Source organism: Saimiri boliviensis, chromosome 7 (assembly GCF_048565385.1).
Source record: "Saimiri boliviensis isolate mSaiBol1 chromosome 7, mSaiBol1.pri, whole genome shotgun sequence".
NCBI classification, from domain to species: domain Eukaryota; kingdom Metazoa; phylum Chordata; class Mammalia; order Primates; family Cebidae; genus Saimiri; species Saimiri boliviensis.
The window spans coordinates 21535620-21562143 of record NC_133455.1 but is presented as its reverse complement, the minus strand read 5'-3'; the positions used below and the strand labels follow the sequence as shown (position 1 = coordinate 21562143).

At 43.9% G+C, this 26524-nt stretch overlaps 2 protein-coding genes and 1 pseudogene across 4 annotated transcripts in view; 1 reads left to right on the top strand and 2 right to left on the bottom strand.

The window, feature by feature from the left end:
• Window positions 1-20137, bottom strand: part of BRAP (BRCA1 associated protein) — a 49155-nt gene extending 29018 nt beyond the window's left edge. The window contains exons 1-5 of one of the 2 annotated variants that reach the window (XM_003932244.4): window positions 19870-20137; window positions 17568-17729; window positions 16410-16608; window positions 14851-15040; window positions 5154-5267 (exon numbers count right to left, since the gene is read on the bottom strand). In XM_003932244.4, coding sequence (XP_003932293.1) covers window positions 5154-5267; window positions 14851-15040; window positions 16410-16608; window positions 17568-17729; window positions 19870-19951 — 747 coding nt within the window. In that variant the 5' untranslated portion in view covers window positions 19952-20137. The other variant, XM_010342873.2, reaches the window with a different exon arrangement.
• On the bottom strand, window positions 3-5147 carry LOC141585070 (PEST proteolytic signal-containing nuclear protein pseudogene; annotated as a pseudogene).
• A 43-nt stretch (window positions 20138-20180) lies between the features above and the next one.
• Window positions 20181-26524, top strand: part of ACAD10 (acyl-CoA dehydrogenase family member 10) — a 73382-nt gene continuing 67038 nt past the window's right edge. The window contains exon 1 of one of the 2 annotated variants that reach the window (XM_074402224.1): window positions 20181-20398. The gene's annotated coding sequence lies outside the window, so the exon portion shown is untranslated. Of the gene's footprint in view, window positions 20474-26524 lie in introns of both variants that reach the window. The other variant, XM_039471586.2, reaches the window with a different exon arrangement.

Below are 26524 nucleotides of genomic sequence, written 5' to 3'. Positions count from 1 at the left end.
AGGAAACACTTCACATAAGCCTCACTCTTCATCTACCAGCAATACTTCATTTTTTCTTTTTTTCTTTTCTTTTCTTTTTTTTTTTTTTTGAGACAGGGTCTTGCTTATCACCCAGGCTGGAGCCCAGTGGTGCAATCATGGCTCATTACAGCCTTGCCCTTCCAGGCTCAAGCAATCTGCCTACCTCAAGTTCTCCAGTAGCTGGAACTACAGGCATGAGCCACCGTGCCAGGCCTTTCTACTTTTAATAATAGTTTTCTAGTTGCTTTTTTGACTCTTAGTAGGATATTCTCAGTATCATTACTCTCAGCAAATCATTTAAATTGGTAATATTTTTATTCATGTATTCATTCATTCAAGAAACATTAGATGGAGTACCTCCTATATTCCGGCACTGTGCCAGGTACTGGGAACATAGCGGTGAACAAAACAAAGATCTCTGCCCTCACAGAATTGACATTCCAGGAAGAAAGACTGCTGTCAAAACTTTAACATACAAATTTCAAATGTGACTAGACTTTTAGCTCAAGCTCTGTCTATGACTATAACAGACTACAAAGGAACTGATGGAAATTACATTTAAAAAAAATTCTTCTTTTCATGTAAACTGTTGATTTTTTTTTTTTTTTCTTTTGAGATGGAGTCTCGCTTTGTTTCCAGGCTGGAGTGCGATGGCCTGATCTCGGCTCACTGCAACCTCCACCTTCTGGGTTCAAGCGCTTCTCAGCCTCCTGGGTAGCTGGGATTACAGGTGTGTACCACCATGCTGGCTAATTATTTTTGTGTTTTTAGTAGAGACAGGGTTTCACTATATTGGCCAGGCTAGTCTCGAACTCCTGACCTTGTGATCCACCTGCCTCAGCCTCTCAAAGTGCTTGGGATTACAGGTGTAAGCCACTGTGCCCGATCGGAACAAAAGAAATTATTTTAAGAGCTAAGCATCTGTATATTCTGAGCAATGCAATACCTAGTTTATGATGACTTGAAACAAAACAAATGCCCATAAGGAAAAAAGCAGTATTTTAATTTTATCTAAAATTGTTTTCAGTTAATAGTTCAGTAACATTTTCCTCCCAATACAATACTCCCTCTTGTATAAGGCTGTTCCTGGAAGCCAGACAAGTTTAGGTAAATAAGGGAGTTAAGAGAAAAACTGCTTGTAGTTTTAAATAGACAATAACTTTTTGCTTCCGTCTTTTTTGACGAGTGTTGCTCTGTTGCCCAGGCTGAAGTGCACTGGCACAATCTTGGCTCACTGTGACATCTGCCGCCTAGGTTCAAGCAAAGGAATACTAGGTTCAAGCAATTCTCCTGCCTCAGCCTCCCGAGAAGCTGTGACTACAAGCGTGCACCACTACGCCTGGCTAATTTTTGTATTTTTAGTAGAGATGGGGTTTCACTATATTGGCCAGGCTGGTCTCAAACTCCTGTCCTCATGATCTGTTCACCTCAGCCTCCCAAAGTGCTGAGATCACAGGCGTGAACACCGTGCCCAACTTCTTCTTTTTTTTTTTTTTTTTGAGACGTTCTCCTGCCTCAGCCTCTGGAGTAGCTGGGATTATAGGCACGTGTCACCATACCCAGATTATTTTTTGTATTTTTAGTAGAGATGGGGTTTCTCCATGTTGGTCAGGCTGGTCTCAAACTCCTGAACTCAGGTGATCTGCTGGCCTCAGCCTTCCAAAGTGCTGGGATTACAGGCATAAGCCATGGCACCCAGCTTTGCTTCCCTCTTAATGTGCTAATAGTTGTGTCTAAAAAAATACACAATTCTTAAAAAGGTACCATTTCTGATTTCTTTGGTATTATCTGTAACCTTTGAAAACTAATCACATGAAATTACAAAATTAGCAAATGTCTTGAAAGCTGTATATAAAACATAAATTACCTCTAATTTCAAACTCTCATTTATTAGTATACCACTCAATCTTTTAAAAAAACTGGGGGAAAAAAAAAAAAAAGCAGCTCCAAAGATAGTCTCATATAGCATTCTTTAAAAAAGGAAACCGTTCCTTTTAACCTTACACCTACCCTACACCCCAGTTTCAAAACGTCGTTTAACTGTCTCGGTCATGGACATTTCCAAGATGAGATTTTGTATTTTGCTCCATAGCTTCTGGTTATCAGAAAACCCATGCTTTCCTTTATTGAAGGAGTTTAGTTCAGCTAATGTTGGCGTATCCTTCCAATATCCTTCATCCTTATCTTTGCTTCTGAAGGCATTTCCACTGGTTCACGATCTTCATCTTCACTAAAAGCTGCTGCTACTGAAAGGTTTTGGAGCAGGAGATGGAACCGTTTCTTTAGGCTTACTTTATCCAAGTTTGATGGATATGGCTGATGTTTTCTTTGTTGTCTGACTACCTATGGCAAATCCAAACTTGGAGCTCTTTGTAGGCTTGTTGGGAGGTCTGCAGCTTCTTCAGCTGATGGCTTCTCAGCGCTGAGACTGGAACTTTCCCCTCCATTACTGGAAGAAACACCCTTAGTTTTCACAGGTTTTTCTGCTTCTTCTTCAGGTCCTCTGGCAGCTCCAGCTCAATGCAACTTTTTAGGCTTCTCTTCTCCTGCCTTCCCGTCCGCCATTTTCCTCTGCCACGCACTTATCAAATTTTGATTTCACCTAATCAAATGCTAAAACAATCTACTAAGAACTCAAGGTAAAAAGATCTTCATGTTTACTTCATTTTTTTATTTTAGTTTTTTTAGATGGAGTCTTGCTCTGTCACCCAGGCTCGAGTGCAGTGGTGTGATCTTGGCTCACTGCAACCTCTGCCTCTCAGGTTTAAGCAATTCTCCTGCCTCAGCCTCCCAAGTAGCTGGGACCACAGGCATGTGCCACCACACCTGGTTAATTTTTGCATATTTAGTAGAGATGAGTTTCCTCATGTTAGCCAGGCTGGTCTCAAACTCCTGATCTCAGGTTATCCGCCCGCCTCAGCCTCCCAAAATGCTGGGATTACAAGCATGAAACATTGTGTCTGGCCCAGGTCTACTTTAAAAGAAAGAAAATCTGGCTGGAAGCAGTGGGTCATGCCTGTAATCCTAACACTTTGGGAGGCCAAAGTGAGCAGATCGCCTGAGGTCAGAAGTTTGAGACCAGCCTGGTCAACATGGCGAAACCTTGACTCTACTAAAAATACAAAAATTATTCAGGTGTGGTGGCACATGCCTGTAGTCCCAGCCACTTGGGATTCTGAGGCACAAACATGTCCTGAACCCAGGAGGTAGAGGTTACAAAAAGCTGGAAACACGCCACTGCACTGCAGCCTGGGTAATAGAGTAAGACTCACGTCTCAAAAAAAGAAAAGAAAGAAAAAGGAAATCTTGACCCTAAAAATATCACAAAGCTGTATCTGCTACTTGATAAAATGATTCAAGTGAACCCATAATGTAGGAAAGGTTCCCATGGTAGTGGAAGATCAGAGCCATTACAAATTGCTATCAAAACAGAATCAAGGCTGAGCACTGTGGCTCTTGCCTGTAATCCCAGCGCTATGGGAGGTCAAGGTGGGGGGATCACTTGAGGCAGGGAGTTCAAGAGCAGCCTGGCCAATGTAGTGAAACCCTGTCTCCAATAAAAATACAAAAATTAGCCCAACATGGTGGCATGTGCCTATAATCCCAGCTACTAGGGAGGCTGAGGTATGAGAATCACTTGAACCCAGGAGGTGGAGGTTGCAGTGAGCAACGACTGCACCACTGCACTTTAGCCTGGGTGACAGGGTGACACTCTGTCTCCAAAACAAACAAACAAAAAAATAGAATCAAGAGGCCAAGCATGATGGCCCACGCCTATAATCCCAGCATTTTGGGAGGACAAGGTAGGAGGACTGCTTGAGCTTAGGAGTTCAAGAACAGTCTGGGTAACATAGGGAGACTGACTTTTTTTTTTTTTTTTTTTTTTTTTTTTGAGATAGGGTCTCAATGTTGCCCAGGCTAGGGTGCAATGGTGTATTCACAGCTCACTATAGCCTGGACCTCCCCTGACTCATGTGATCTTCCTACTTCAGCCACCCAAGTAGCTGGGACAAAAGGTGCTCAGCACCACACCCGGCTAATTTTTGTATTTCTTGTAGAGACAGGGTTTCATCATGTTGCCCAGCCTGGGTCTTGAACTCCTGTGTTCAGGCAATCTGTCACCTCAGTCTCCCAAAGTGCTGGGATTACAGGCATGAACCACTGCACTGGGCCAGGGTAATCTTGTCTCTACAAAAAAATTAGCCAGGCGTGGTGGTACACGCTTGTAGTCCCAGCTACTCAGGAGGCTGAGGCTGGAAGATGCTTGAACCAGAGAGATCAAGGCTGCAGTGAGCCAAGATCACACCACTGCACTCCAGCCTAGGTGACAAAGTGAGACCCTGTCTCAAAAATAAAAGGCAGAAACAAGAATTAGGAAGAGAATTAAGGGTTAATATTGAAAACAAAAACATTTATTTTCAGTTCCAGGCAATCAATGCTTCATTGATCTAGAATTGATGAACACTCAATTTCAACAACAATGCAGTATCCTTTTTCTTTTCCTTTTCTTTGAGACTGAGTTTTGCTCTTGTTGCCCAGGCTGGAATGCAATGGCGTGATCTGAGCTCACTGCAACCTCCACCTCCCAGGTTCAAGCAATTCTCCTGCCTCAGCCTCCCAAGCAGCTGGGATTACAGGCATGCGCTACCATGCCTGGCTAATTTTGTATTCTTAGTAGAGACGGCGTTTTGCCATGTTGGCCAGGCTGGTCTTGAACTCCTGACCTCAGGTGACTTGCCGACTTTTAGCCTCCCAAAGTGTTGGGATTATGGGTGTGAGCCACTGCGCCCAGCCAGTATCTTTCTTCCTTTTACATTTTTTGCAACTTTAGAAAATGAGACAAAATTTTATAAAATTCTCTTAAGTGTACAGTTCATTGGCTTGTAGTATATCCGCAAGGTTGAGCAACTGTCCCCGCTATCTAATTCTAGAACATTTCCATCATATCCAAAAGAAAGCCTATGCTGTTAGCAGGCACTCCCCATTTGTCTCTTCCTATACCTCTGACAACCACTAATCTGCTTTCTGTGTCTACGGACTGGTCTATTCCGGGTACTTCACAGATATCTTGGCATTCAATTTTATACCAATCTAATATATTTTAATCAAATATAGGAATGATTCACACTTACATCTTCAGATTTCAGCACTTCAGCTCTTTCCACATACACTAACTGGCAAACATCATCTTCAATTGAGTTGAACTGGCGGCCATTGCATGCCATATAAAAACTATCCGCATCAGCCTATGTATACCAATGGGGAAAAGAAAAAATTTAAGACAGGTACCCTAAAAATCTGCTTTATATTCAATATGTATGGCTTTATTCATTCTCATCAGCTTTTAAAATTTATACTTAGCAGACAAAGCAACACCAAAAGTCGCATCTACTGAAGTTGACTGCTAGAGTAATCATACTCTGTAGGTCAATATCCTATGTCTACAATGTTTTCTGGGCTACGACAAAGTTTTTTCTTGAACTGGCAGAAGGTATTTAAGTGCACTAAGCTGAAAGCTGGTACAATTTCAATATTCAACCAGCAACGTCAACATTTCCCTTTACAGCAGTTTTTTCCCCTCTAGTCATCACTTGTGCAGCTGAAAGTAAACAATCATTTCTGCAAAGCCTAGAACCAAATCATAACTGATACTTGTTGTGAAATTACTCTTCCATCAGCATTGGGCTGGGTGAGGTGGTTCATACCTATAATTCAAGTACTTTGGGAGGCCAAGGTGGGTGGATCACCTGATGTTGGGAGTTCAAGACTAGCTTTTCCAACATGGAGAAACTCTGTCTCTATTAAAAATAAAAAATTAGCCCAGTATGGTGGCCCATGCCTGTAATCCCAGCTACTTGGGAGGCTGAGGCAGGAGAATCGCTTGAACTCAGGAGGTGGAGGTTGTGGGAGCCCATGATCATGCCATTGCACTCAAGATTGCCCAGCCTGGGCAACAAGAATAAAACTCTGTCTCAAAAAAAAAAAAAAAAAAAAAAAAGAAAAGAAAATGTCAGTATTTATGATTTACGTTAGAAAAAAATAAAAGACCAGGGGAACTGGTATGAGATCAAAAACCAACTACTCTTTAATAAACCAAATAATAATAATACATGATAGTTAGATCCCATTTAATGGATCCCATCAGGAGGTCTTAAACTGCCACCTAGTGTCCACTATCAAAAGCAAAGCTCTTGGTCAATTGCAAGGTCAAGAGGCCCAAGAACCAGGCTTTAAATCCCAGCACTTTGGGAGGCCCAGGCGGGTGAATCACCTGAGGTCAGGAATTCCAGAACAGCCTGGCCAACTTGGTCTTTACTTAAAATACAAAAATTAGCTGGGCATGGTGGCAGGCGCCTGTAATCCCAGCTACTCGGCAGGGAGAAAAAAAAAAAAACTTAACAGTCTCATTCCCTTGCAGCAGAAAAATGGGTGAAATGCAAAGAGCTATTTCTCTCAAGGCAAAGCTGCAAAGGCACATGTGCCTCTATGAAACGGTCACAGGTAAATGGAACCTTCTTGTCTAGTCTCAGCAGAAAGCAACAAAAGAGATGATTAAATATTTTGTTTGTTTGTTTGTTTAGACGGAGTCTCGCACTGTTGCCTGGGCTGGAGTGCAATGCACTCGGCTCACTGCAACCTCCCCCTCCCGGGTTTAAGCTATTCTTCTGCCTCAGCTTCCTGAGTAACTGAAATTACAGGCTCTCGCCACCATGCCTGGCTAATTTTTTGTATTTTTAGTAGAGATGGGGTTTCATTATGTTGGCCAGGCTGGTCTCGAACTCCTGACCTTGTGATTCACCCACCTCAACCTCCCAAAGTGCTGGGATTACAGGTGTGAGCCACTGCGCCTGATAATTCCAGTTTCTAAACTCAGCCAATTTTTTGAGGCAAGCAGGGAGGCCAAGGCTTCTCTGGATTTAATTCCCACATGGGCATTAGCCCAAAGAAATGAAGTTGTGTTTTTGGCCCTACCAGCATTGACAGGCTGCTTCTGGGAATTCTGCAAAAGGAAATGCTGCATCATCAACCTTGAGGAAGCTTCAGATTCAAGGCTGTGACAGGCAAACATAGTCCTGCCTGTCCACCCTCACAGGGTTCTGAATCTCACAGACACTGTAAGCTACTCAGTAGCTTTTAATTACCCTCCAATGAAATAACTGTAGATTCTTGATTACTTATGCTTTCTTCCTTTTTTGAGACAAAGTCTCGCTCTATAGCCCGGGCTGGAGTGCAATGGCGCAATCTTGGCTCAGGGCAACCTCCGCCTCCTGGGTTGAAGAGATTCTCCTGTCTCAGCCTCCTGAGTAACTGGGATTACAGACACATGCCACCACACTCTGCTAGTTTTCTGTATTTTAGTAGAGACAGGGTTTCACCAAGTTGCCCAGGCTGGTCTCGAAACTACTGAGCTCAGGCAATCCACCAGCATCAGTCTCCCAAAGTGCTAGGATTATAGATGTGAGCCTGGCTACTTTTGCTTTTTTTTTTCCCTGAGATGGAGCTTCACTCTTGTTGCCCAGATTGGCGTACAATGACATGATCATGGTTGACTGCGACCTCTGCCTCCTGGGTACAAATGATTCTCCTGCCTCAGCATATTGAGTAGCTGGGATTACAGGCATATGCCACCATACCCGGCTAAATTTTTTAAAGTTTTTGTAGAGACAGGGTTTCTCCGTGTTGGTCAGGCTGGTCTTGAACTCCCAACCTCAGGTGATCCACCTACCCTGACCTCCCAAAGTGCTGGGATTACAGGCATGAGCCACCACGCCCAGTCCTTAATTATGCTTTTTTATTTTTTGAGACAGAATCTTGCTCTGTCGCCAGGCTGGAGTACATTGGTGCAATCTCGGTTCACTGCAATCTTCACCTCCTGGGTTCAAGCAATTCTCCTGCTTCAGCCTCCCTGGTAGCTGGGACTACAGGTGCATGCCAACATGCCCAGCTAATTTTTGTATTTTTTAGTAGAGACGGGGTTTCACCATGTTGGCCAGGATGGTCTCAATCTCTTGACCTCGTGATCCGCCCACCTCAGCCTCCCAAAGTGTTAGGATTACAGGCGTGAGCCACTGCGCCTGGCCTACTTATGCTTTCTTAATATGACCAAGTGAGCTAAGCAGCTGAGGAAGGATGATCAATTCTGAATATACTTTTATTTTTGAGGGGCAGAGTGGTGGGAGGTTGGGGTTGGGAAGCTTTACTTAAGGAAATAATCCCTGCAAGTAATCTGTGTATTGAACATAGCACATTTTAATTTCAAAATGTTTAAAGTCAGCTGTTGAACAAGAAGCCTCTTTAATACTAAGAAGCCTCTTTACAACCTAAGATGGCTTCCCCCATTCGTCAGAACAACGGCTTCTTCTTAAAATGCTGTTGGCTGAGTAAGCAGCAAAGTCAGCACATGGATTCGCCAGGAGAAAACCCACTGCCTGAAAGTCAGGGCCTCCACTCATCTCCTCAGAGCCTCAAGCACCACCAGGGGCTGGCAGAGACCTCCTGGGGTCTAGAGCTCTGCAAATGCTCACTAAATGACCAGGTCCCTCAGAGGAAAGGACAAGGCATGTGACCTAATCCATTCAGTGAATTATTCCTTTTTGTTACATGAGCCCAGAAGTTTGAGACTGGGCAATGCGGTGGAATCTTGTCTCTACAAAAAATACAAAAATTAGCTGGGCAGGGGAGCAGAAGCCTGTAGTCCCAGCTATTTGGGAGGCTGAGGTAGGAGGATTGCTTGAGCCCAGGAGGTGAAGGTTGCAGTGAACCAAGACTGTGCCACTGCACTCCAGCCTGTGCCACAGAGCCAGAACTTGTCTCCAAAAAATAAAAATAAAAAATAAAACATAATGAAAAAGGAGAAGAGGCATGCAAGTGAGACATTATGGTGCCCTAAACTAAGATGATTGCAACAAAAATAAAAAAAATTTTTTTAATGTATTTTTTTTGAAATGACCATATCACTAAACAGTTGAGATTTCACAGTTAACATATTGCTCTTTTCTTTAAAATCTTGGTATTAAAAATGCACCTTTACCAGTGCACGTATTTTCTGAGCATCTAGTATGTGCCAGGCACTGTGCTGTGTACTAGGAAAATAGTAGGGAACAAAATTCACATGGTTCCTACTTCAACTCACCATCTAATGCACTAAATAAAACCCTGAAGCTAACCACAAAGAACATAAAAGAAACAGGTTTGGCCGGGCGTGGTGGCTCACGCCTGTAATACCAGCACTTTGGGAGGCAGAGGCGGGTGGATCACGAGGTCAAGAGATCGAAACCATCCTGGTCAACATGGTGAAACCCCGTCTCTACTAAAAATACAAAAAATTAGCTGGGCATGGTGGCGCATGTCTGTAATCCCAGCTCCTCAGGAGGCTGAGGCAGGAGAATTGCCGGAACCCAGGAGGCGGAGGTTGCGCTGAGCCAAGACCGTGCCATTGCACTCCAGCCTGGGTAACAAGAGCGAAACTCCATCTCAAAAAAAAAAAAAAAAGAAACAGGTTTTATTGAAAATATTAAAATATTTGCATTGTATGGAGCCAAAACTTTAAAGAAACCTGGCTTTTGTTTCCTTCTATTCCTTCGTTTTTACTGTTCTCCTATGAGGATGAAATTATAAAAAGATAAATTCATTAATGATCAAGGTCCTTCAGTGTCACGGGGCTCAACTACAGTGTTGAGAACATACGCCTACTTCTCCAAGGAGGCGTCTGCTAAGGCTGTGGTAACTAAGCATGCAAGTGAAAAGGAGCCAACATACTCTATTAAGTGGTCATCTGTCTTTTTCTGATCCCAAGAACAACAAAATTGAACCTCCTTCTGCTTTTCATATGTCCTAAAGAACTGTAAATTGTCTACCCAAAGACCAAGATTCCTAAGAGTCACACAAGTTTATAAGCATAATCCTTTTTTTTTTTTTTTTTCATCTTTTAAAAAGTTTTTTTAAGAGACAGGGTCTTGCCATATTGCCCAAGCTGGTCTTGAACCCTTTGCCTTAAACAATCCTCCTGCCTTGGCCTCCCAAAGTGTGGGGATTACAGGCATGAGGCACCACACCTGGTCTCATAATTCTTGCAGCTAAAGCTAAGGCCAACAGACATTTGAAAATTTATCAAAGATACAGAGAAGGCTTATGAGTCCTTATTTAAAAATCTGTGGTGAGGAAAAGAATAAAGATGTAGTTAGCTGACCAGGCTATGAAGTCAGGCTGCCTAGGTTTGAACCCTAACTCTGACACCTACTAGCTGTCTAGCTGTGGGCAAGTGACATATCTGTGCCTGTTTCCTCAACTGTAATATATATGGCTTTTTTTCCTTTTTTTTTTTGAGACAGAGTCTTGCTCTGCTGCGTAGGCTGGAATGCAGTGGTATGATCTTGACTCACTGCAACCTCTGCCTGGGATTATAGGCATGCACCACCACATCCTGCTAATTTTGGTAATTTTTAGTAGACAGGGGCTTTTTCCACTTTGCCAAGCTGATCTCGAACTCCTGCCATCAAGTGTTCCACCCACCTCAGTCTCCCAAAGTGCTGGGATTAAAGGCGTGAGCCACCACACCTAGCCAACATGGCACTGTTGGGAGGATTCAAGGAGACAATGCATGAAAAGCAGTTGGCACAGGGTCCAGGCTTTTAGGTGCTTAATATTGGTAGCCACTGAGCCTATTATTCTCATTACAGCCAATATTAATTTACTTCACATCTTATACCAAGAGGGTATTAGGTCTTAGAAAATCCTTGATAGGATAAGATCAGCCCCTAAGATCCAGAGTTAGCAATAAAAAATACAAATCATGATACCAAGATAAAGGGTTCTAGCCCCATGGGGAAGAACATGCAGCAACCTGTTTCACAGTCGCAGAAAACACGTCAACTTGAGCAACCGTCACTTGGTCAAAAGACAGAAGGGGAGACAATAATGCAGATGTACAAGGAAAATCCATTCACAGTAAACATCCACAATATTACCTGTGTATTATGAAGGGCAGTACTCGTTATGGAGAACTGTGTGAGTTTATTAAACAGGTGAGTGTGGTGTATTTATAAGACTTCAGACTATTTTAAAAGCCTAATTGGTCTTAAACATTTTTTCCTAATCTATTTCTTTCTGGGTCTTTTCCCTTGCTACTTATTACCCTTAGTTAAGTAGAAACTATAACAATACTGCTGTTATAGAAGGTCTCACAACCAACCATCTCCCTTCCCCACACCTTCATCCCACTCCTACTAAAAGAGGAGTGTGCCCTTGGAATTAAAAGTGAGGGTGGGCCAAAACGGTGGCTCACGCCTATAATCCCAGCACTCTTGAGAGGCCGAGTTGGGTGGATCACCTGAGGTCAGGAGTTTGAGACCAGCCTGGCCAACATGGTGAAACCCTATCTCTACCAAAAATACAAAAATTAGTTATGGTGATATGTGCCTAGAGTCCCAGCAACTTGGGAGGCTGAGGCAGGAGAATCTCTTGAACCCAGGAGGCGGAGACTGCAGTGAGCTGAGAATGCACCATTGCATTCTAGCCTGGGTGATGAGCGAAACTCTGTCTCCCAAAAAAAAAAAAAAAAAAAAAAAAGTGAGGGTGACACTCTTGCTTGTCATTTATGTCTAGCTGTGTAACCCTGGGCAAACCACTTCTCTCCCTCTGAAGTCACTCTCCTCAACTGTAAAACAAGGATAACAACACTATCTGTTTCCTCAAAGGATTGTAATGAGGATTAAATGAGATAAAGTGTGTTGAACACTTAGCACAGTGAGTTATATAGAAGTTAGATAAATTTGCATGTTATCATTATCATTATTACATGTGCTACCAGACTGAAACGGCTTAAGGCATGATTTTCCCATGGTTTACAAAGCTCCTTGGCAACCTCAGAAGGCTTTCTGATGGTCAGTGAAAGGAGCTATTCAAGAGCTTTTCTGTTCTTAATGTCAACTTGTAAACTCTAAATCCACAAGATAATTGAAACATGTTTTCAATGTCTCCCTAAATGATGGGGTACTTTGTAAAGATTAAAGATAATAACTGTGTACTCCCTTATAGACAGAACTCGACACTAAAGCTTCTCTCTGGGGCTCACCGAACAGGTACACTCTTCCACATGGCTGCCAGTCCTGTCAATCTAGATTTCCATAACAAAGGACATGTCAAGTGGGCCTTGTGTCATGGCCTCCCTTTCACCCACAAACCTAAGTCAGATACCAATGGCAAGCCATCTTACAGGTACACTCATTTTTTTTGTCAAACGGCAAGGTAAAACTTATCTGGCGCAAATTCAATAAGGCTGTCTACTGTTGAAATATGAGAGAGAAGCAAACTTTTGACAAAGCTGCATTTCAAAATCTAATGCAATTTCAATGGATAAATACAATAGGCTATTAAAAAAAAATTTAGGCCAGACAAGCGGTGACTCATGCCTGTAATCCCAGCACTTTTGGAGGCCAAGGCAGGTGGATCACGAGGTCAGGAGACTGAGACCATCCTGGGTAACACAGCGAAACCCCATCTCTACTAAAAATACAAAAATTAGCTGGTATGGTGGTGCGTGTCTATCATCCTAGCTACTTGGGAGGCTGAGGCAGGAGAATCGCTTGAATCCGGGAGGCAGAGGTTGCAGTGAGCTGAGATCGAGCCACTGCATTCCAGCCTGGCGACAGAGTGAGACTCCGTCTCAAAACAAAACAAAATTTAGCTGGGCATGACAGAACGAGCCTGTAGTCCTAGCTACTTAGAAGGCTGAGGCAGGAGGATTGCTAGAGCCTGGGAGTTTGAGGCTGCAATGAGCTATTATCATGCCACTGTACCCCAGCCCGGGCAACAGAGCAAGACCTCATCTCTTAAAAAAAAACTTGTTCTCCATGCAGAAAAAAAAAAAAAAGAAAAGAAAAACAAACAAAATAAAACAGCTGGTTGTGGTGGCTCATGCCTGTAATCCCAGCACTTTGGGAGGCCGAGGTAGGCAGATCATCTGAGGTCAGGAGTTCGAGACCAGCCTGACTAACATGGAGAAACTCCATCCTTACTAAAAATACAAAATTAGCAGGCCCATGCCTATAATCCCAGCTACTCAGGAGGCTGAGGCAGGAGAACTGCTTAAACCCGGGAGTTGGAGGTTGCAGAGAGCCAAGATCATGCCATTGCACTCCAGCCTGGGGTGACAGCACAATTTCATCTCAAAAAAAGAAAGAAAAAGAAAAATCCAAATTGAATGAAATCTACAGATAGAGCAACACTTTTTTTTTTTTTTTTTTTTTTTTTGAGACAGACTCTTGCCGTCACCCAGGCTAGAGTATAGTAGCACGATCTCGGCTCACTACAATCTCCACCTCCCAGGTTCAAACAATTCTCCTGTCTCAGCCTCCCGCATAGCCGGGATTATAGGCACACACCAGCATGCCTAGCTAATTTTTGCCTTTTTTAGCAGAGACGGTGTTTCACCGTGTTGGTCAGTCTGGCTTCAAACTCCTGACCTTGTGATCAGCCCACCTCGGCCTCCCAAAGTGCTAGGATAACGGGTTTGAGCCACCACGTCCAGCAGGGCAACACTTTAATAACCTGTATAACACCTGAAGTTTATGTCATTTTTATATTCATATAGAAACATGCATACTCCTAAGAATGAGTATGCAAATACAAGAGAATACCTTTGTAACATCTTTAGGACTGAGGCACGTGGAAAGTGCTGCTTAATAAGTGAGATAAAGTGGGTGACAAAACCTCCCTATGTGAAAAAATATCTTTTATATTGCACACGCACTTTCATAAACTGAAAATACCATTCTTTCAGTGTTTCTGTCTATTACAATGATTTCCCATCAGGAACTGTAAAGCATCTTTATGGAATGTCACAAAAATTCCTTGTCACCCAAATTTTAGAAAAATAAAATAGATTTTATTTTCTAAGATGTGTCAAAGAGCCACCTTTTAAAAAGAGAATGAAAGAAGTAGGGGCAATGGAAAATAATAAGATGGTGTTAACTTCAAAAAGTTTGGGAACTACTGCTTTTCTGGAATAGTTACCACTTGATTCAAACAAACAAAAAAAAAAACAAAACCAAACCCTAGATTTCCTTTTTTTTTTTTTTTTTTGAGACAGAGTTTTGCTCTTGTTACCCACGCTGGAGTGCAATGGTACGATCTCGGCTCACCGCAACCTCCACCTTCTGGGTTCAAGCAATTTTCCTGCCTCAGCCTCCCGAGTAGCTGGGACTATAGGCATGCACCACCATGCCCAGCTAATTTTTGTATTTTTAGTAGAGACAGGGTTTCACCATGTTTTCCAGGATGGTCTCGATCTCTTGACCTCGTGATCCGCCCACCTCAGCCTCCCAAAGTGCTGGGATTATAGGCGTGAGCCACCATGCCCCATCATCCTTTTTTTTTTTTTGAGGAGGAGTCTTGCTCTGTCACCCAGGCTGGAGTGCGGTGGTGCAATGTCAGTTTACCATAATGTCTGCCTCCTGTCAAAACCCTAGATTTCATATCCAATCTGATCTATAAAAAATCATGGGCATATAGCCAGGTGCAGTAGCTCACATCTATAATCCCAGCACTTTGGGAGGCCAAGACAGGAGAATTGCTTGAGGCCAAGAGTTTGATACCAGCCTGAGCAACACAGCAAGATCTCATCTCTACCGATGGAAAAAAAAAAAAAGATAGGCGTATGTTACAATTGTATTTCTACTAATGAATTTAGAAATACATCTAGAATTACAATTCTACCTTAGAAGACATATCAACAATCTTAAGTGAAAATGTTATAAATCAAACATAGCTAGTATCATACAGTTTCAATAACACAGTTTCTGTGGCAAAGAGATTTTTAATAACCTTTACCTGTGTACTAAACTTTATCAGCACCATATATTGGTTGGGTGTAGAGTCTCTGATGATTTTCATTTGTTCAATTACTTCGTTAAATGGGGCGACAAACTTCATAAGGTCATGACTAGTCATGGCAGCAGGGACTGTGAGAATACACAGCATGGCACTGCGCCTCACGTCTTCTTTTAAGGAGGTCATCTTACTAATAAAACAATAAGATGTCTTGAGTAGATGAGGTATGGTTAGTTCAAACAACACTAATCAAACAACTTTTACGTCCAAGAAAATAGGAAAAAATAAAAATTGTAATATGTCACAAATGAACTGTTCTACATTATACCCACTGAAATTTTTAATCTTCAGTTCAAGGTTTGTTATGGTTATAAATCTGCATTAGGCAAATTTGCAGTGTTTTACTCTCATCAATGTTTGAATAATAATCTATCACTGAGTAAGTTAAAAGCACAACTCTGGCTATGGATCTCTCTCAAAGGGCCTAGAAAAAGAGCTGTAAATATAAGAGAGAATGCTAAACCATGAGGATGTAACTGAAAATTTCAGGAAGTGTTCCTAGGTTGGGGTGGCTGGAATAGTAGAATAGAGAGAGGAGAGAAAAACCTCCCACAGTGTAATTTGTATTTTGAAATGCTGTAAACTCACTTGACAGTTGTGATCCAAAATGGCTACCTGGGCTGGGTGTAGTGGCTCACAATTGTAATCCCAGCCCTTTGGGAGGCTGAGGTGGGCTGATCACCTGAAGTCAGAAGTTCGAGACCAGCCTGGCCAACATGGTGAAATACCGTCTCTACTCACTCCAACCAAAAAAAGATTAGCTGTGTGTGGTGGCATGCACCCGTGGTCCCAGCTACTCTGAGGAGAGAGAATTGCTTGAACCTGGGAGGGGAGGTTGCAGTGGGTCGGGATTGCATCACTGCACTCCGGTCTGAGTGATGGAGTGAGACACTGTCTCAAACAAAACAAAACAAAACAAAACAAAACACAAAATGGCTACCTGAATAGTCACTGTTTTCCCAATAGGGATGTGGCAAACAAGTTAGCACAAGAAAAGCCTTAAGGTATCAGCTACCAATTATCCAAGGAGGTAATGGCCAGGCTTGTGGATTATCTAGCCAAATGCTTCCTTTCCTTGGGGGTCCAGCAAGACTTTTGACTGAACCACAGAAAATAGTAAAAGGAGGTGATAAAATTGAAATGAGTTAACTCACTTCTTAGCAGCCTCTTCAGTAAAGATTTGGTGGGAACATGAAACTACAATGACTCTGTAGATCATTTTCTTTGTCCTTTCAATTCCCCAATCACCTTCCATGCCTATCAGCTAAGAAAACATTTTCCAACGTATTTTCTCACATTTCTCTTATAAGGAAAAGCTTTGACCCAATCCACAAGATTAATCAAATGTAAAACATCTGAGAATTTTCTAACACACAATACACAAAAGTATTATCATTTTAAAGCTTAAAATAATATCCACTTCCCTTCAGGGCAAGAGACTACCCTATAGCAAAAAACAAGAACTTAGACAAACCCAAAAGAAAAAAGGGTTTTCTTACTTTGTCTTATATAGGTGCATAATACCATGAACTATTTCAACTGATGGATTTCCACTGAAGAATGAAATCTGGTCTGGAAGCTGTTTGGATGGAGAATCGGGGGCAGCATTTATGCATTCCTTACTGTGATCTTTACTTCTTTGGGCAGTGGGGGATGCTTCTGAAGACTTCCTTTCTTCCACTGTAGTTTCTAGTTCATCTTTCACCAATTAAAAAATAGCAGATTATAAATGGATAGGACATATGCTGAAGGGCTTGAACTAGATTAAAATTTCAAGTCAGAGGAATAAACTTTGATAGAGTAATTATATTGTGTTGGAACCCAATCGGAAGGAGGAGGGAAAAAAAAGAGTAATTACAATGTGATGCATTAAGAGTTATATTTGTAGAACAGCTGAGTTTATGAGAGGATCATACTTTAAAGCTCTCTTTGGCCCATAAAAATCTCATAAACACCCTGAGAAACTCAAGGATGGCTATTACATTTGGCAATACCATAATGCAAGCAGGTGCTTCCATTATGAAATCTTAACTGGGAAAAACATTCAAGACTACTAAGTTTGAAATCCAAACCTACCAGTTCTGACCACTTCCATGTTGGAGATGTAGTAATATCTACACATCCACTTCCCCAGATGAAATGAGCTGGCAGAGCAGGGGAAGGCACAACATGTTTATTTGGACATATTCATGATCTGCCACTGAACTAGGTGGTAAGTTCTCCCTGGTGGCTGGGTGTGGTGGCTCACACCTGTAATTCCAGCACTTTGGGAAGCCAAGGAGGGTGGATCATTTGAGGCAGGAGTTCGAGACCAGCCTGGCCAACAAGGAGAAACCCTGTCTCCACTAAAAATACAAAAATTAGCCAGGTGTGGTAGACGGCGTCTGTAAGCCCAGCTACTCAGGAGGCTGAGGCGGGAAGATTGCTTGAGTCCAGGAGGTGGAGGATGCAGTGAAACAACACTGTACCACCGCACTCTAGCCTGGGCAACAGAGACCCAGTCTCCACTAAAATGTGGCTTAATGATGTCATATAAAGCACACGGGCAGTGAAAAAGTATGCTAGATGTTAAAATCGTAGGCTTATCAAACACCATGTATAAATTAGCAACCAGGGTTTACATTACAAAAGACAGTCCAGGGTTTTAGAAAGCATACCTGGGATGGACTTCATTGTCTCAATGATCACATCTGTCATTTCTCGACGGCCGAGATGCTGATGGATAATTGCTGCTTTCTCTCCTGGTGACTTCCCTTCTAAACAGGCTACAGCTGAAGCTAGTGATGTCTTTTTGATCTCCTCATCAGACATTTCCCCCGCTAAAGAACACATGAATGATTAATACTAGGTAATAAAACAAGCTCCTCTTTATTCTCCATTCATCCATTATTAGGTTTCCCTTTTCTTTCTACTGCCTTCCACCAAGACGATAAGAAGCCTTTGTTGTATCCATCTCACTCACCTCTGGGACCACTGTGGGAACGGTCAATAAGTAGCCAGGAAAATATACTCAGAAATGCAGGGGTGTTCTACTGAAATCATGCACTTTATTTTTATTTTCGAGACAGTCTCACTCTGTCATCCAGGCTGGAGTGCAGTGGTGTGATCTTGGCTCACTGCAACCTCCTCCTCCTCCTGGGTTCAAGTGATTTTCCTGCCTCAGCCTCCTGAGTAGCTGGGACTACAGGCATGCACCACCACATCTGGCTAATTTTTGTATTTTTAGTAGAGATGGGGCTTCACCATTTTGGCCAGGCTGGTCTTGAACTCCTGGCTTCAAGTGATCCACCCGCCTCAGCCTCCCATAGTGCTGGGATTAAAGATGTGAGCCACTGCGCCAGGCCCAAAATCATGGACTTTAAAGCAAATTTACAAAAGAGAGTCCCTAATATATGCTCTGTCAGGGCAGGGACTATGCCTGTTTTGCCTACCACTGTATTCCGAGCACTTACACCACAATGCCCAGCACACAGAGGAAGCTCTCTTAAATATCTGATGAATAAATGACTACAAGACTGACCCATGCAGATGTCCGTATGTGGCTAATATCACTTTAGCTGACTTTCAGAACTCAGAAGCCACTTAAGCCTTTGGAAAGATACTCATAAGCTATTAAATCATATTCAATCTTTAACTTGCAGCTCCAAAGGTCACACACCCAGGAAGTTTCCAATGACACCATCCCTACCTGTCCTCATCCCTCTCTCCAAACCAAACACATTTTCTTGTAATAGCTTTCCAAACTGTTTCTTCTTTTCTTCACAGCACTTACCACAGTTGGCAATTCTACACTCACTCTGCACTTAATTCATCCGTTTCCTTCAAGAAACTGCTGGTGCCATTAAAGCAGAGACCCTGTCTGATTCAGCACATAAGGAAAGCTCCAGCAGATGTGAGCATGAAATAAGTTATTTTATTTTATTTTTATTTTGTTGGAGATGGAGTTTCACTCTTGTGGCCCAGGCTGGAGTGCAATGGCATGATCTCAGCTCACCACAACCTCTGCCTCCCAGGTTCAAGCAATTCTCCTGCCTCAGCACCCGGAATAGCTGGGATTATAGACATTCACCACCATGTCAGGCTAATTCTATATTTTTAGTAGAGACGGGGTTTCACCATGTTCACCAGGATGGTCTCGATCTCTTAACCTCGTGATCCACCCGCCTCGGCCTCCCAAAGTGCTGGGATTACAGGCGTGAGCCACCGCGCCCGGCCCTGGCCAAGTATTTCTTGAATGAATGTTATTATTAGGTAATTATCTGAGAACCAAGGAAAAGAGCCTGAGCTGCATTCCCCACTAAGGAGCTATGTTACTGGTGTGAAAAACTCAGACTCAAGTGCTGCTCACTGAATTAGAAGCCCAGTTTCACCCATTACAGATAACCTTGAGCAAATCATTTAATCACTAAGCTTCAGTTTCCCAGTGTGTAAGAGACACACGCCACGCCCATTTACCTCATAGGGCTGTTGCAAAGATAATTAAAGATTAAAATGCACAAGAGGTGCTTAGCACAGTGCTGGGATATACGAAGTGTCCAAATTTAGTTATTACTATGGTTAGGGGGCACCTCAATGGATATGCTTCGAAAAGGGAACAATTTAATTAAACTAAGGACCGTCCCGAGTTGCTGGGGACCCAGTTCCTGCCTCTACGAAGCCTAGAGGGAAGCAAGTGAGACAAACATACCACTCGACTCTCTCCAGAAGGAGACGCTCCAGGTATAAACGGAACGCCCGCAGAAGGCCCTGGGAGGGAGGTTCGGGGCAGCGCTTCCCTGAGATGACACACGGGAAGGCCTCCCAAGGGCGGGTGGAAAGAGAGGGATCCCGACCACCTCTCCGCTTCTTCCAGAGGCAAGAACCCTCGCCGCGGGCTTTTCCCGGGACAGTGCTTTGGGAGGGAGAGCCCCCTGGGCCCAGACCCGGCTACAGAGAAGGCCGCGACGCCGCGGGACTCACCCGCGGCGCTGAAGCCGAAGCCGGCAGGGACGGGCGAGTGTTCCGCGAGCTCCAATCGGATGACAACCAGTGACACACTCATAGGGCAGGCGCTGGCCGGCGCGGGCCCCGGCTGGCTCAGGAAAGGCTGGGAGGCGAGCCGAGAGGCCGAACGGCCCGGAGCCGGCAGCGCCGCCACCGCCTCAACGCGGTCGCCGCCGCCTCAGCAGCAGCAGCTCCTCACACAGCACACAGAGCCACAACAACTTCCACTTCCGCCTCCCGGCCGCCGTCGCTGACCCGTGGGTTACGCATGCGCGCAACACCGCGCGCAACCATTGGGCCGCGCGGGACGGGGTCAGCTTGATGTCCTTCCGGACGGGATCTCGAGGAGGTCCGAGCAGGACGTCGTGGCGATTGCTATGGCTGGGGTCTCGCACTTAGGCTGAGCGGCAAGTTTTCGCCCAGCCCCGAGTTAACCTCTGCCTGCCCGAGAGGCCTCGTCCTCAACCCACCTCGTCTGACGGCGCGGGATCCCCGGCTCCGCGAGGTCTCCGAATTGTCCGCGCTGTCTGCTCTGCAGAGCTTTGCCCCTTTTGTTGTTTGACTCCTCCCTCTAAACCTAGTAAGGGTGGTTTTGTTTCTGTCCCACTTTACAGATAGATACAATGAGGCTAAGAGAGATGAAGTGGCTTCTAAGGGGCCATAGGGAGTGGAGACTCGATCGCCACGCAGACAACGATCTAGTCGGGCGCGGTGGCTCACGCCTATAATCCCAGCACTTCGGGAGGCTTAGGTGGGCAAATCACTTCAGGTCAGCTGTTGGGGACCAGCCTGGCCAACGTGGTAAAACCCAGTCTCTACTAAAAATATAAAAAATTTAGCCGGGTTTGGTGGTGAGCGTCTGTAATCCCAGCTACTGGGGAGACTGAGACAGGAGAATCGCTTGAACCCAGGAGTCGGAGGTTGCAGTGAGCCGAGATTGTGCACTCCGGCTTGGGCAACAAGAGCAAAACTCCATCTCAAAAAAGAAAAAAAGAGAAAAGATAGCGATTTGCTGGTTATGAGCACAGTGCTGGAGTTCTGGGTCACTTCACAAATGTTTACTGAGAGTCTGGACACCCTTGGGATGCGTTGGCATATAAGATAAACATAGTTCCTTTCTATACTGTGAAGTCGACTTACATCAGCAGTTGTGCAGTCTTGAACTAGCCATTGCATAAAGTTGGCATGATATCATAACTTCATGCAGTTGTGAGGATGAAACAGAATTATGTATATAGAGATAATACTAGCTTTCTGAGGCTGAGCATTCTCTCCAGTATGTCAGACTGACTTTTGTATGTAGATATTGACAGACACAATCAATGCATATATGACAGGATGCTACTCTAGGTACATCCTATAATAATACATATGTAAGTACATAGTACATTCTAGATATGTGTATATGCAGACTCTATGTCTATAACATGACCATAAGATACATGTGTATGTAGAGCTTGTGATTACATCCTATGAAATACGTTTCCACATGCCCTGTTTAGATCAGGGTTTCTCAACCTCTGTGCTGTTGACATTTTGGGTCCTGATAATTCTTTTTTTTTTTTTTTTTTGGCCAGGGGGCAGGGTGTCCTGAGCACTGTAGAGTGTTTAGAAACATCCCTGGCCTGACCCACTAGACATCAGTAGCACCTCTCCCTAGGTGGTGACAACCAATAATGTCTCTGGGCCTTGCCAAATGTTTCTTTGGGGTCAAAAAACATAACCCTGTTGAAGAACCACAGTGTTATGTGAAAGTGCATAAACCATACACACATACTATATGCATAAAACATATGAGACTCTTGTGAACTTTTTTGGTATATTACTGTAGAAGATAACATTTCAAAGTTTCCCAGGTACTAATTTGAGTGCTTTACATACCTTGTCTCACGCAATGGTAACAACTTTATGGAATTGGTACTATAGGCTGAAAGCGGTGGCTCACGCCTATAATCCCAGCACTTTGGGAGGCTGAGGTGGGTGGATCACAAGGTAAAGAGATAGAGACCATCCTGGTCAACATGGTGAAACCCCATCTCTACTAAAAATACAAAAAATTAGCTGGGCATGGTGGTGAGCGCCTGTTGTCCCAGCTACTCGGGACGCTGAGGCAGGAGAATTGCTTGAACCCAGGAGGCGGAGGTTGCGGTGAGCCAAGATTGCGCCCTTGCACTCCAGCCTGGGTAACAAGAGCGAAATTCCGTCTCAAAAAAAAAAAAAAAGAAAGAAATTGGTACTATAATTGTTTTTATTTTACAAAGGAGTAATCTGAGGCTCAGAGAAAGAGTAACTGGCTCAGGATTTCACACATAGTAAATGGCAGAGCTGGAATTTAAATCCAGACAATCTGAATTCAGAGCCAATACTATCTTTTTTACCAAACCAACCATCTTCTTAAAAGTGTATGACAACATACACTGTGTTTGCATATTTATGAGAGCATCATTTAGGTAACAAATCTGCATTATCATGCTTATCCCATTCGGAGTATCTAGAAGAAGACAAATCTTTATGGTAGATGACAGTAACAGAGAACTAGAACTGTTAGCCAGTGTTGGGCAGGTTGGGAATGTAACAGCTCTTCGTGGCTGCCAAAGACTAAATCTGTCCCCCAGCTTTTCTCTATTTTCTGATGTCTCCAGTTTATGTATTCTTTCAACTCATACAGAGCACCCACTATGTGTCTAAAAACAGTACTAAGTCCCAGAGGATATATGTATACAAAGATGAATAAGATACTCTTTGTCTTAAGGACCTTATAAACACATAGACATGAAAACAAGCCGGTCGTGATGGCTCTTGTCTGTAATCCCAGCACTTTTGGAAACAGATGGGAGGATCACTTGAGGTCAGGAGTTCAAGACCAGCCTGGCCAACATGGTGAAATCCCAACTCTACTGAAAAAATGCAAAACTTAGCCGATCGTGGTGGTGCACGCCTGTAGTCCAGGCTATATGGAGGCTGAGGCAGGAGAATTGCTTGAACCCGGGAGGCAGAGACTTCAGTAAGCCAAGATTGCCCCACTACACTCCAGCCTAGGCAACAGAGCAAGATTCCATCTCAAGAAAAAAAGTAGTTACTGGTTGGGTACGGTGGCTCTCACCTGTAATCTCAGCCTTTGAGAGGCTGAGGCTGGTGGATCATGAGGTCAAGAAATCGATACCATCCTGGCCAACACAATGAAACCCTGTCTCTACTCAAAGTACAAAAATTAGCTGGACGTGGTGGCTCACGCCTGTAGTCTTGGCTTCTTGGGAGGCTGAGGCAGGAGAATCACTTGAACCTGGAAGGCAGAGGTTGCAGTGAGCCAAGATTGTGCCACTGCACTCCAGCCTGGGCAACAGAGTGAGACTCTGTCTGATAAAAAATAGTTACTGTGTAATTGGGTAAGTACTCTGCTGAAGATATGGAGAAGAGGCAATGGGAGTGGAAAAAAAAATCTCACGCTCTGTCTGGAAAAAGAAAAAAGCTTCCACAGAGGAGCTAAAACAGGCTGTGATGTCAAAGTGAATGGAAATTCACCTACCAAATAAAGCAGGGAAAGGTTCCAGTCAGTGAGCACAGCAGGTACCAAGGCCTAGAGGTATGAGAAATGACAGCATTTCCTGCCTTGGGAAGTGGCTAGAGCAGGAGTCTTTTTTTTTTTTTTTTGAGACAGAGTCTTGCTCTGTCGCCCAGGCTGGAGTCCAGTGGCGCAATCTTGGCTCACTGCAGCCTCCGCCCCCCGACACCCTCGGGGTTCAAGCAGTTCTCTTGCCTCAGCCTCTCAAGTAGCTGAGATTACAGGCGCCAACTACCACACCCAGCTAATTTTTGTGTGTTTAGTCGAGACGGAGTTTCACCATGTTGGCCAGGCTGATCTCGAACTCCTGACCTCATGATCCACCTGCCTTAGCCTCCCAAAGTGTTGGGATTACAGGCGTGAGCCTCTGCCCCCTGCCAGAACAGTTGTCTTTAATTGAAGGAATAAGCAGGCTGCTTGTGGGAGCATTGCCCTCATGTCCATTAGCGGGACTGTGTGGAGGACAGTGTCCTCCATAGGATTAAAGTTGCTGCTTGAGGCCCCATTAAGCCCTCACACAAGATGTGTTGATACTTTTACAAGCCTGTAAGGGAATTTCTTTTTCTTTTTTTTTTTTTGAGACGGAGTTTCGCTCTTGTTACCCAGGCTGGAGTGCAATGGCACGATCTCGGCTCACTGCAACCTCCGCCTCCTGGGTTCAGGCAATTCTCCTGCCTCAGCCTCCTGAGTAGCTGGGATTATAGGCACGCGCCACCATGCCCAGCTAATTTTTTGTATTTTTAGTAGAGACGGGGTTTCACCATGTTGACCATGGTTGGTCTCGATCTCTCGACCTTGTGATCCACCCGCCTCGGCCTCCCAAAGTGCTGGGATTACAGGCTTGAGCCACCGCGCCCAGCCGGGGAATTTCTTTTTCTATAGCAAACATTGACCTTGGCATAGAAACATAAATAAAATTGAAAATGCAAATGAATCTTGACATTTTTAGTTTCAAATATTACCCCTCAATTCAGCAAGTTTCCAATTACAGTCCTTCCATGGTGGTATCCTCAGGGGATTGGTTCCAGGACCCCCTGCAGATACTGAAATCTGCGGCTGCTCAAGTTCCTGATAGACAATGGTATAGCATTTGCTTATAACCTATGCACAACTTCCTATATGCTTTACCCCATTTCCCATTTAGAAAAAAAAAGTACTTGGCTGGGCTTGGTGGCTCACGCCTGTAATCCCAACAGTTTGGGAGACCGAGCGGATCACTTGCGGTCAGGAGTTCGAGACCAGCCTGGCCAACATGGTGAAACCCCATCTCTACTAAAAATACAAAAAATGAGCTGGGGGTGGTGGTTGGCTTCTGTAGTCTCAGCTACTCGGGAGGCTAAGGCAAGAGAATTGCTTGAACCCAGGAGGAGGAGGTTGCAGTGAGCCAAGATCCAGCCACTGTACTCCAGCCTGGGGGACAGAGCAAGACTGTCTCAAAAAAAAAAAAAAGAAAAAGAAGTGCAGCTCGCTGTCAACACAGTATTTTCAGGGGAAAAAGGATATGAGTTAAGTAATGTCTGGATTATTTATAATCCTAATACAGTGTAAGTGCTGTGTAAATAGTTCTTAACCTGTATTTTTTGTTTGCATTTTTGATTGTTGTATTGTTACTGGTTTTTGTTTGTTTTTGAGACTGAGTCTCACTCTATCACCCAGGCTGGAATGTGGAGTGCAGTCATGCAATCTCAGCTCACTGCAACCTCGGCCTCCCAGGTTCAAGCTATCCTCATGCTTCAGCTTCTTGAGTAGCTGGGATTACAAGCATGCACCACCACGCCTGGCCTTTTTTTTTTTTTTTTTTTTTGAGATGGAGTTTCGCTCTTGTTAATCCAGGCTGGAGTGCAATGGCGTGATCTTGGCTCACCGCAACCTCCACCTCCTGGGTTCAGGCGATTCTCCTGCCTCAGCCTCCTGAGTAGCTGGGACTACAGGCACACACCACCATGCCCAGCTAATTTTTTGTATTTTTAGTAGACACGGGGTTTTACCATGTTGACCAGGATGGTCTCGATCTCTTGACCTCGTGATCCACCCGCCTCGGCCTCCCAAAGTGCTGGGATTACAGTCTTGAGCCACCGTGCCCGGCCTTTTTTTTTTTTTTTTTTGTATTTTTAGTAGAGATGGGATTTCACAATGTTGACCAGGTTGATCTCGAACTCCCAACCTCAGGTGATTTGCCTGTCTTGGCCTCCCAAATTTCTGGGATTATAGGCATCAGCCACCACCCCTGAACTGTTTTTTGTTTTGTTTTTACTTTGAATATTTTGTTTTGTTTTTACTTTGAATATTCTCTATACCTTGTATCTCTATACATGAGAAACATACTAAAGATTTACCAGTTAAGAGTAGTCTTTTTTCTGGAGACCGAGTCTTGCTCTGTTGCCTAAGCTGGAGTGCATTGGCGCGATCTTGGCTTAGTGCAACCTCTGCCTTCCAGATTCAAGCCATTCTCCTGCCTCAGCCTCCTGAGTAGCTGGGATTACAGGCGTCCACCATGCCTGACTAATTTTTGTCTTTTTTTTTTTTTTAGTAGAGACAGGGTTTTGCCATGTTGACCACGTTGGTCTTGAACTCCTGACCTCAGGTGATCTGCCCACCTCAGCCTCCCAGAGTGCTGGCCACCTTGCCCAGCCGATAGTCCTTTCTTTAGGTGTTTGTAGAGGTTGAGTATCCCTTATCCCAAATGTTTGGAACCAAAGTAGTTCAGATTTCAGATTTTGGTATATCTGCATATATATAATGAGATATCTTGCGGTGACCCAAATCTAAACAAGAAAGTCACTTGAGTTTCATATCATCTTATACATATAGCCTGAGAGTAATTTTATGGACTGTTTACAATTATTTTGTTCATGAAACAAAGTTTGTGTTAAGTACTTACATGTGGAATTTTTCACTATGGCCTTGTGTGGGAGCTAAAAAATTTTTAGATTTTAGATCATTTTGGATTTTGAATATTTGGATTAGGGATGCTCAACCTGTATACTGTAGTTTGAGTCCTGGCTGGGTGTGGTGGCTCATGCCTGTAATTCCAGCACTTTGGGAGGCTGAGGTAGGTGGATCAGACCT